The following is an 11,937-nucleotide window of genomic DNA, read 5'->3' on the forward strand; positions in this document are numbered from 1 at the left end:
AACTGGTACCAGTCTGTGGCCTATTGGGGGCCCAGGGTTGCACAGCAGGAGATGAGAGTTGGCAAGCAAAGCTTCATCTGTACTTATAGCTGCTCTCCATTGTTCACATTACTGTCTGAGCTCTGCCGCCTGTCAAATCAGCAGCAGAATTAGATTCTCATAGGAGTGCAAACCCTGTTGTGAACTGAGCATGTGAGGGTTCTAGGTTGTGTACTTATGAGAATAAAATGCCTGATGATCTGTCACTATCTCCATCACCTGCAGATAGGACCATCTAGTTGCAGGAAAACAAGTTCAGAGTTCCTACTGATTCCACGTTATGATGAGCTGTGTAATTATTTCATTATATATTACAACATAGTAATTGAAATAAAGTGCACAATAAATGTAATGTGCTTGAATCATCCTGAAACAATACCCCTGGCCCCCAACCCTGATCCATGGGAAATTCTCTACGAAAATGGTTCTTGGTGCCAAAAAGTTGGGAACCACTGATGCATTATAAATAAAAGGGAAGATCTCCTTATACAGCCAAGTGTGGCATAACAACATTTCAGTCAATGATGGACTGCATATACAAAGGTGGTTCCATAATATTATAATACAATATTTTCTATATTTAGATATGTTTAGATACACAAATGCATACTACTTTCTTATAATTGCCTCCAGTATTTACTACAGTAACACTAGTTTTTGTAGGCTAGAAGCGATAGGCTATACCATATAACCTAGGTATGTAGTAGGCTATCCCATCTAGCTTTGTGTCAGTGTGCTCTATGATGTTCTCACAATTACAAAATTACCCAATGACACATTTCTCAGTTCTAATCACCCTCATTAAGTGACATATAACTGTCATTGATGATGTTTTTCTTTGGAGGTGTCTTGAGAAGTACTTGAGAAGCTGTTCTAACTCATTCAGTTTTGCAGCTGTGCTGGAGTACCTGCAGTTACCTAAGGTCCCTAACTATCTTACTGTGGATCTAGGAGAGTGACATGTGTCTTCATTTAGAAGATTAAAATTCTTAGTCATGCCATCATCAAACTTTATTCATCAAAAATCCTTTTCCTTATCTCTCTCTCCAATGGAACCAATTTTATCAAATGAATTATTAAGAAATTGCTTGTTTTACAATTTTTATTAGCCAAAGACATCTATTTTTTTTTTCTTAGATGGGGTCTCACTCTGTTGCCAGACTGGAGTGCCGTGGCACAATCTCAGCTCACTGCAACCTCCGCCTCCTGGATTCAAGCAAAATTCTCCTGCCTCAGTCTCCCGAGTAGCTGAGATTACAGGTGCATGCCTCCATGCCCAGCTAATTTTTGTATTTTTAGTAGAGACAGGGTTTCACCATGTTGGTCAAGCTGGTCTCAAACTCCTGGTCTCATTATCCACCCGCCTTGGCCTCCCAAAGTGCTGGGATTACAGGTGTGAGCCACTGCAACTGGCCATCTATGATTTATAATCAAAGTTTATCAACATAAAAAAAATTAATGTGATTTTTTCTTAATCAATTTCATTCTAATGGAAAAATTGATACTTTTGGCTTTGCAGCCTTACATTGGGTTAACATTTAAGTTACATTAGTTTTTTGGAGATGGGGACTCACTATGTTGCCCAGGCTGGTCTCAAACTCCTGGGCTCAAGTAACACCCTCACCTCAGTCTTCCAAAGTGCTGAGATTATAGACCTGAGCCTCCATACCCAGCCTTTCATTGATTTAATTTAATTTCAGTACTTCTTAAATTTTGAAAATGTACATAGGGGCTTCTATTCCTTCCTTTGAGGTCCCACTTAAGGATTCCACTGATTTTGTTAGTTAAATCGATAATTATTTTTTTAGCATCAGGAGATGGGTCTGGTATTGGGACACAATGCTGACACAAAAGTGACTTGTTTTTTTTTGCCATTATTGTGCTCAAAGTCCAGCAGACCTTATTTCAGCAATATAATCCCCATGTCATATATAGGCATAGAAAAAACACTGAACTCTCTGATTGTTTCTATACCACCCCTTTTAAAATGAAACATCAGTAGAGTATTGGAGCACATACTTTAAATAGCATTACAGCATTTGTTTTGGCTTTATTTTTAAGTTGTATATTTAAAATAAGTAGACATGGTAATTTTTTGTACCATAGTCATGTCAAAGTCAGTACAAATCAGTTGAAGACACAAATAGAAGATAGACAACGGTTTGAATATACAAAATAATGTATATATTTATTCATTCAAATTGATTTTTATAGTTACTAGTTTTCAGAGATGACCAATAAATCAATTGTGTAGTGTTTTGATTATTTTACCAATTGATACTCTAAAGAGGTTAACCCTCAATAGAAACAAAACTCAAGATGCTTAAATATATATGATTTTGAAAAACAAAATAAACACTATTTTTACAATTTAGTAAGCTGATTGAATGTTACTAACATGAATTGTGTTAGTGATTCTGTACCTCTTTGAATATTTTCTTCATTCTATACAGTACACTGAGACTGTAATGAATGCTACTATTTTATGTTTTCTTAACTGCCCAGCTATAAATTTTATAAAAGTCATAATTATAACATCAATGGCTAAAATATTTACAGTTTGTAAATAAAAATTATTTGTATCTTTACTACTTCATGTAAAATTCAAAGAAAATGACGTGAGAGTGACCTTCATTATTTCTTGGGCAGAATTTAATTAACAGAAGAACAACTCCTTCCATCAACCCACTGTGACCCTTTGAAATTCTTTAGAGTGCTTGAGTTTCTATCATGAATTCTTTATAGGGTTTTCAAAATTACTGAATGAAAGACAGTAGATGAAATAAATGTAGATTATAAGTTACATGGTAGTCAACAAAGCACTCTGATTCACATAGTGTCCAATGAAATGGCATTGCTTAGAAATATTTAATTGTATGTCACTTTAAAAAATTGAAGCCATTCTTTTGTGATTATTTTCTTTTCAACTGCTTCTGTAAGATGTTTATAGAACACTGACAACGAATTTTGGCTGATGATCAAAGCTCTGTTTGAAATTAAATATATTTGTAAGTGAATGTGAGGTCAGCAGGGGTGTTTTGATTTCAGTCCAGTTACAAAAATTTAAAAACTGATCTTTCTTGCATGTAAGTCAATTTGCAAACAAAGCTTTCAGATAATTCTGTGAGAACTTTGTCCTTTATTCTTCTTTGTGTCAGAATCTCTCCCTAATAAGTATTCTGATTTGTTAGATGCTGTTTTAGAATACTGAGTCACTAAGAAATGACAATGTGCTTAGTAAGTTAAATGGGTTCAGAAACCATGAAAAACTTTGACATAGAGAGTCTCAAGCATTTCATAAAATATGCTGATTTCTGGTTCATTGATTAAGGTTCGGTGACTTAATAAAAAAGGTAATCCATCTTCTTAGTCACAAAAGTATATTCTTCTCTTTTTATTTTTTTATTTTTATTTTTACTTTTGAGACAAGGTCTCACTCTCTTGCCCAGGGTGGAGTGCAGTGATGCAGTCATAATTTACTACAGCCTCAAACTCCTGAGCTCAAGTAATCCTCCTACTTCAGCCTCCCAAGTAGCTGGAACTACAAGTGTGTGCCACCACACCCAGCTAATTTTTTGTTTCTGCAGAGACAGGGTCCTGCCATGTTGCCCAGGCTGGTCTCATATTCCCGGCCTCAAGCAATCCTCCCACCTGGGCCTTCCAAGCCACTGAAATTACAAGCCTGAGCCACTGAATCAGGCCCCGGATGTGTTTTCTTAGGTAATTTCTTAATTGATCATTTCAATTATTAAGTTTACAATTGGTCAAATATTTTCAGAATTTCTTTCTTATTGAGATCATGCTATTCTTGGTAATTTACAAATGACAGATCCTCTTATAGAAAAAAAGTGATGTAGAATGTTGTTTGTTGTTTTTTAAATTTTAAAGTCACACTTTACTTATTGTACCTGCTATCAAATTCATTTAAGATTTTTGGAGGCTCTAAGTGACACCTCTTATATGTGTTTCATGTTATGTGAGAAATATTACCTTCAAATATGTGTTTTTATCATGCTCTTTAAAAGGTGACTAATTACTTAAATATTTCTAAACTTAAGGATGTAAGTCTGTTATTTAAAATTGTATTAACCCGCATAGGCTCTTATTTTAATGTATGTACGGTCTTCTCACAAACTGAAATATTTGTGATTATTTAAAACTAAAGTACTAAAAGTGGAAGAAAAGCTAAAGGTTGAGTTTAGTACAGAAACAACAGCAAGTTTTCCAAGAAAAAATACAGTCAGACCAATAAGATGGGAAATTTAAATAGTTTCATTTCTGAGAAAAATGTCTAAGTATAAAACATGGCATGACAAATCTCTGTAGAGAGAACCACCTCCTCTCTAGCGTGGGTACTTAGCTGAGTGACACTTCAGTGGAAATGGGGAGAGCTCCTATTTATGTTTAACTTAGCTTAAAAACAGCAGCAAAGCTCTGTGCCTAATATAGAAATGCTCTCAGAAGATCTAGCCCATTTCATGAGAAAATAAAAGAACAAAAACTTAAAAAAAAAAATTACATCAATGAATAGCCTGTCCTAGTTGTACTTCTAAGAGAGAAAAATGAATGGAAGAATGTTTTTGGTAATGTCGTAATATGTGTGAAAAAAATATCAGCCCTTCAATATTAACTGCTATACAGTGTGTGTTTATAAAATTAAAGCCACTTAAATCCATGTTACTGATTCCTCTTCTTTCTCTACTCTGTTTATTTCTAGCCTCATAAAATTTAAGGCATGTCATGAAAGAAAGTGAACAATGAATTATTCTATATCAATGCAACTCCCTGACTGTATTTTATCATCTGAAGCAATCTCTACTTCTTTAGATTTTATTATTTCCAGTCTGCAAAATTAGTCATAGAATTCCGTGTTTTTCACCCAGCCCATCTCATACTTTGACTTTGTAAACACTCCTATTATAGTACTCAGTCTCCAGGATTACCCTCTTCATTATTAGCTTTCATTTCAAGGAGTTGCTCTGTTACAACCATATTGTACACTCCATCAAATTCACTTTTGTGTTTTCATTGATTTCATTTCTTCTGCCCTCAAATGGGGGGGGGGGTCTCTTAATCTTGACCATACCTTTGTGTATAATTCTTCCTCTTCTACATATCAATCATATCTCTCCTGGTTTTTGAAGCCGGAATTCTCCAGTTAGGTGAAATAAACCAAATATCTTCGTTATCTTTTCTTAAAATCTTATCATATTAATTCATCATAAAAAGTGTAATGTCACCTCTCAAATTTTACTAATAACTCGCTTTATACTTTACGTTGGTATTAGTTACCTCAAGATACTAAAACAAAATACCACAGACTGGGTGATTAAAACCACATAATTTATTTCTCAAATTTCTGGAAACTGGAAGTATGAAATCAGAGTACCAGCATTGTTGGGTTCTGCTGAGGACTGTCTTCCTAGCTTGCCTTCTTAGTGTGTCTCCACATGGCAGAGAGTGAAAGACAGTGAGTGTGTGTGTGAGAGAGAGAGGTGTCTCTGGTGTCTCTTCTCATAAGGACAGTATTCCATCATGAGGGCCCCATTTTCATGACCTCATCTAAACCTAATTATCTCTCAAAGGCCCCATCTCCAAATACCTCATGGAGGGATGGAGGGTTAGGGCTTTCATTTCAGTTCACAGCAACTTCTCTAAAATATTTAACATTGCTGACTGGCCTTTCTTTAGGAGAGAACCTGTTTTTCACTTCATGACATCCCACCAATGCATCTTCATTTACTTTCTCTATCAAAAACATCAGTGAGGTCACAGATTCCCAACAGGCATCACATTTGCAGATTATGCAAAACTTGGAGGGGTAGTACTCTGTTAGAAGGTTATCTTGTAAGCTGGACAAAAGTAAGTGTAAAAAAAAGAGTTCATTGCAGCTACCTGCACAAGTATGGTTGGAGGATTATGTGGCTTATCAGCACATGTCAGAAAGATGTTGGGATTTTAGTTTCAGGAAGTCTCAATATTAGTCAATAGTGTGATGTGACTGCCAAAGTGCAAATGCAATTTTAAGCTACTTTAGTCAGCAACAGCTTCCAAAGTAAGGGAGATAAAAACCTCACTCTATGCTGTATCTAACTACAAAGCATTGTTACATTAAATTGTGGGTGCTACAATTCAGTGATAATATTAGGGTGAATCAAAACCAAGGCTTTAGCCCCTGTGAAAATATAGGAAATTCAGTCTGGAGATAAACCAACTTGGAAGCCAGGGTTTCAAATGTCTCATATATTGGAATAAAATGCCAGTCCAAATTAAAAATAATTCCTGAGTATGCTTTGGTGGGGAGAGTAGGGAAGAAGTGGTTGGAGTGCAAAACAGCAACAATGGCCTATCCAAATATACAAACACTTAGGGATATGACACATAGTCAAATTTCTACTTTCTTTGTTTTTGAGACGGATTCTCACTCTGCCTCCCAGCGTGGAGTGCAGCGGTGCCATCTCTGCTCACTGCAACTGCCACCTCCTGGGTTCAAGCGATTCTCATACCTCAGTCTCCCGAGTACCTGGGACTACAGCTGTGTGCCACCACGGTCGGCTAATTTTTGTATTTTTGGTAGATAGGGGGTTTTACCATGTTGCCAGGCTGGTCTCAAACTCCTGACCTCAGGTGATCAGCCCGTCTCGGCCTCCCAAATTGCTGAGATTACAGGTGTGAGCCACCGTACCTGGACAAATTTCTACTGGTAATACTGAAATTACAGCTATGGTTTATTGATTATTACATAAGCTCACCTTTTTAAAAATACTTAATTTAAGCCTCATTATTCTCGGCGCTTCAGTCATTACCAAGGTCACCTTGGAGGCAATTTAATACATCATCTCCATTTACAAGTTACTTGAGAAACAGTACTTTTTGAACTTGATGTTCTTCCTAGAAACTTTTGTTTCAAGCCAAAATTAGCCATATGTTCATTCATTTTTTTAGTCAGCAGATGAGTTTTGAGCCCCTCCTAGCTGTTAGGTACTGTTGTAGATACAGGTAATGGGGTTGACTCAGTGAGAAAGGTAACAAAGCTCAGCCCTATGTTTTTTGTTTGTTTGTTTCTATTTTTTTGACATGGAGTTTCTGGGGTGCAATGGTGTAATCTCAGCTCACTATAACCTCCGCCTCCTGGGTTCAAGCGATTCTCCTGCCTCAGCTTTCTGAGTAGCTGGGATTACAGGCACTGGCCACCACACCTTTTTTTTTTTTTTTTTTTTTTTTTTTTTTCGTATTTTTAGTAGAAACGGGGTTTCACCATGTTGGCCAGGCTGGTCTCGAACTCCTGACCTCAAGTGAGTCACCATGCCTGACCAACAGCCCTATGTTCTTATATTTGCATAACAAGAGAACAATTTATTTTTAATTCATCCCTCACGTATCTACTTGTCATTGCCATAACAAATGCAATTTCTCCCTTGAATTTTTAAAGTGATCTTTAAAATGTATCTTATCTAAGTTATAGAATACTTGCAAATTTTAGTTCATCCCTCCTGACCAGTTATTAAAGTGTGTTTAAAGCACTTTGTCATCTTTTTTTAAATAGTTGACCTCTTTACGCATCCAAAATAAGAATTGATTCATGTTTGCAAAGGCTGATATGTTTTTTTCAAACAGGTTTCATAACATGAAAGCATCCTTAAAAGGCCCAACAGTGTGATCCCTTTTGTTCTGAGGCATAGTTTTCAGAAAAAAAAAAAAAAAAATCACCTTATTTAAGCATTATATGGTGCTTGATAAATCTTTAAAAAGTGGAATGATGACTCTTCCTGGCTCCAAAGGACCAATTTTGGGGGACAGATCTCAACTGATTTTATTTGTTTTCATAGTTAAAATTCTTCCTTAATGTTCTCATAATTTTAATGCTCTAATAAATAAGCTGATTAGGAGAGTAAGTTTACTGTCACTGAAACCCCTAACATAGAGCTGGATGACCAACATTTGATTGATTGAAAGTGATTGAAGAGCTCTGTCAGAGAATCTTTAATTCTCTCAGAATTCTGATCTTTCACATTATTTTAACCTGGCAAGAGGTTTTAAGTAATCAGATGGCGAATAGTCAATAACATGCTCTTGAGCAAGGGTAGGTGGTGATCAGGGTTGTGATTTAAAATGTTCTATCTCAGAAAGAGCAAGTTTAGGACGAGGGCTCCTATTCTTAGTCTGTGAGAGGGAGGGCATGCTGTTTTGGTATTGTACTTTGTGCCCAGAGCATAGTTGGGTCCATGGACTGAGACCTGCGGTAGTGTACATCTCAGAGATTTCATCCAAGATACTATGGAAGAAACCCAAGTATCCTTTGCTGATACACCCAGCACCCTTGGTAAATTTGATCATTCAAGATAGTGTTTCCCTTGCAATAACCCAGAAACAGCTCTCTCTGTCAGCTCCAGCTTATCCAATATTTAGGTTGAAAAATTGTAGGAGCCCATGCAGTAAGTGCAGAGCCATGAGCCCAGGTTCAATCTGAAATCACTAGGAGAGTGGTTTTGTGCCAAGGACTTAATCTCTCTGATTACCAGTTTTATGGATAAAATGAAGAAAATAGTTTTTATCTTGCAAGATTGTTGTGAGATTATATAAATATAATATGTACATATATAATTATGTATTTATACATATGGTACACACACACACATATATAAAGAGAGAATGTTATAAGTGTCATAGGATCATAAGACATGGGCTAGGAGCAGTTGGGGAACATTAAGAAAAGTAGATAATTGTGTTATTTCAAGGTGGCAACAGCTCCTGATACTTGGTAGATGTTATTGCTCAGCCGCACTGTTTTAGATGGGTGGCCCTTCCTAATCAGAGGCTTCTTCATTTGATATTTTGCCCTGGATACATTTAGCTACCTAGTGTGAAGCATCCTGGCTGTCACATGTCCCTGAAATTGTAGTTGTTTTCCTGAACTGCAAAACTACTATATACCAATTAGAAGCAAAGCGGAGGGGTGAAGAAAAGATGATTATTATGTCTTCCGGTATCTCTGTAGGAAAGAGAGTGTGTTTTTCTTGGTCTTCTGTGATGGTCCCTATTTAATGTAAGCTCACCCAGTAGAATTCTGAACCTGAGGAGAAAATATGTACACTTGATATACTAGGTACAATGACTGTGAAGCAAGCTATTTCACACATACACCACATGCTGGGTTTGTTGTTGAAGGGAATGAAGTGGTAAATGAGGACCTACAAAGACTTAACATAAAACCACCCACCATTATTAATGAGTGCAGGGGTAGGACAGACTTGTGATGAGGAAAGGGCAGGAAAACAGGAGAGAAGGGACAACATTGATACAGTTATCAATCACTTGAATACTATATTGTAACAATAAGACTGTACACTAGAATACTTGCCTTTTTTGTAAGGAGTTTATGTATACATGTACACAAAATATAAAACAAATATTGCAATGACTAACCTTGTAGTTAAGAGAAGTGGAGTGCTCATCAATTATTCAGCAAGTGTATTTTGAACATGTACTGTGCTTCAGGTGTTATAGACACTGGGGATGCGGGGATGAACAAACACGGTTACGTAACTGACTCCAGATAAATATTTACAGTTCTCTGGCATGTAGCTTCAATGTTAGCATTTTTAGGTGGAAATGTCAAAAACTATATTGTCACATATGAATGATTATTCTTTACACGTGGAACGTTCTATGGACTAGTGCCTCTAATACGTGTTTATATTTGTATGTTTGTGAATACATGTTCTGGCTTTATTTTTTTCTCAAAGGTCATATATCTAGTAACCTGTTTGGGTACTTTTTGTTTTTTTTTTTTTTTGACTATAGAAATATTTTAATTCATATGCTTTAATTACATTAGATAATAATACTACAGTCCATTTTACAAGTTAAATGTATGAGAATGTATGAAATAAAAATGATAGGAAAAAAAATAAATATGGGTTAAGAACACAAATTTTTCTGAAACCAAGAGACAAAGAAAGATGTGTGGCCTCCAGGGCCCACACAAGAGATAAGAGGCAGGGAGGTTGACAGGTACAGTATCTGTCCTGGTATGTTTATTCCTCCCTTGTTTATACTAAGAACCTAAGACCTGTATCCCTGCTGTCTGGATGTGAGAGCTTAGTCTGGTCAATAGAAGATGGTGACTTGGGAAAAAGAGCCATCTTATTACCTACACAGAACTGGTGCCCTGGTGGCCACAGGTGGTTTCTGCCATTGAGAGAGTTAGAGGCAATGAATAGCATTGAGGAATGGGTAGCCAAGATGTAATGGAGGTTATAGCACCTAATTGATAACTCTTAAATCAGTGACCTTACATTTAATACTTTACAATTATCTGGCTTCATGCTACTCTTTACCCTCCAGGGTAAACTATTTCACTGTTTTGATGAGGAATTTATTTTGGATGGGAGGAATCAGAAAAAAATAGAATATAAAAATAAGAAACACTCATTTCTAGAGCACCGATGATATGCTAGGTACGTTCATGTATTTGAAATAAATTATTAACTTACACCAATTTTTAAGACATGTCTATGAAGCAGTCATATAGCACTACAGTACGGAATGTCAGCTTGAATAATTAGAACAGTGGTGGCTGTAGATGCAGGAGGTTGAACATCACTCAATAAATACAGGGAAACAGACTTGTATCAATTACTACCCAAGGAGCCTTCCACAATGCATTGTGCTTTTGCTGGAGAAGCGTATGTACCCGACAGTGTGCTGTCAGCATCCTGCTATTTTATGAAGGGGAAACTAGATTGTACATAACCCTATAAGATGTTCATATGAGGAATATAAATGTAGAAGATACAACAAAATTCAGAGAAACAACTTGTACAGTTACCAGGCCTTTGGGAAAGCCAGCTTGCTTACCTTACCACAGATGCTCACCCCTACTTTAGTTAAAATCATCTCTAGTAACAGATGAAAGAAATAATTACAACATACCCCATGTTTATTTTATAGGAAGGGGATTAACATACAAATTCACCTTCTCCTTTGAAATTTTCTTTTAACAGCTAGATCCCTGCAGGCACTTAGAAGATAGAAACTGTATCTACATACAAAAAGGAATGAGGAAATTAGGTTGTTATCAAGAAAGGAACATGTGACCTCCAAACTACCCTCTGTTCAAACGAATGCTCTAAAAATTTCAGTAAGAAAAATCTAGACAGCACTATCAAATCTGTCTATTTTTGTCGGGAGAACTAGCTTTGGTGTTTTGACATTTGCATCATAATGGATAGTGACTCTGTTAGAAGTGATGTTCCCTGGGAGAACATTTTGCTCAGATACTCCCATCTTTCCTCTCTTGTCTCTAGTTCTCTCCCCCAGCATTTAAAATAATAATTCCGCCTATGAGAATAGGTTCTTTGATGACAATTTCATTTGTGACTGCTGCTTATTTCTTATTTGAAGTTATGAGCTCAATTATATCTGCATTCACTCTTTCTCATATGAAAAACAAAAAAGCAAGCAAACAAACAAACAAACAAAATAAACCCTTATGGATCAGAAAAATACATTCAATTTTCCTGATTTTCCAGAGACATCTTTCAATCCAGGCAGCTCTTGTAGACTTTCATTCACTCTGAGCGCTTGGATGTGTCTCTATGTATCTTCACCTCATTTATATAACTATTTACATCATTATAAGAAAATGGTATGTATTTCTTGTGCACTGAAAAGTGAAAAAAAGAGGAATAAATGAGTACTTAAACCCAAACCTTTTGTCATTATGAAGCAATTCTTGATAACCTATTTGTACGTGGCACTGTGTTAGAGGCCTTGCGGAGTAAGTGAGGTGCTCATTGCACCACATACTTTAGCTTTCCAGATAAGCAAGGATGAGGGTAGGATGGAAGATATTTCATCCAGTAAACATTGAGAAAAATAAATTAAATGACAAAA

At 36.3% G+C, this 11,937-nt stretch overlaps 1 protein-coding gene across 11 annotated transcripts in view; it reads left to right on the forward strand.

The window, feature by feature from the left end:
• LOC105489946 (protocadherin 9) overlaps positions 1–11,937 on the forward strand; it is a 944,009-nt gene that overhangs the window by 270,573 nt on the left and 661,499 nt on the right. The window contains exons 2-3 of one of the 11 annotated variants that reach the window (XM_071081616.1): positions 1,177–1,299; positions 3,627–7,129. The exons of 9 other annotated variants lie outside the window; for them this stretch is intronic. In XM_071081616.1, the coding sequence (XP_070937717.1) occupies positions 1,177–1,287 (111 nt within the window). In that variant the 3' untranslated portion in view covers positions 1,288–1,299; positions 3,627–7,129. Of the gene's footprint in view, positions 1–1,176; positions 7,130–11,937 lie in introns of those variants that run through there. One more of the 11 variants, XM_071081614.1, reaches the window with a different exon arrangement.

The sequence above is a fragment of the Macaca nemestrina genome, chromosome 16 (assembly GCF_043159975.1).
Source record: "Macaca nemestrina isolate mMacNem1 chromosome 16, mMacNem.hap1, whole genome shotgun sequence".
Classification (NCBI taxonomy): domain Eukaryota; kingdom Metazoa; phylum Chordata; class Mammalia; order Primates; family Cercopithecidae; genus Macaca; species Macaca nemestrina.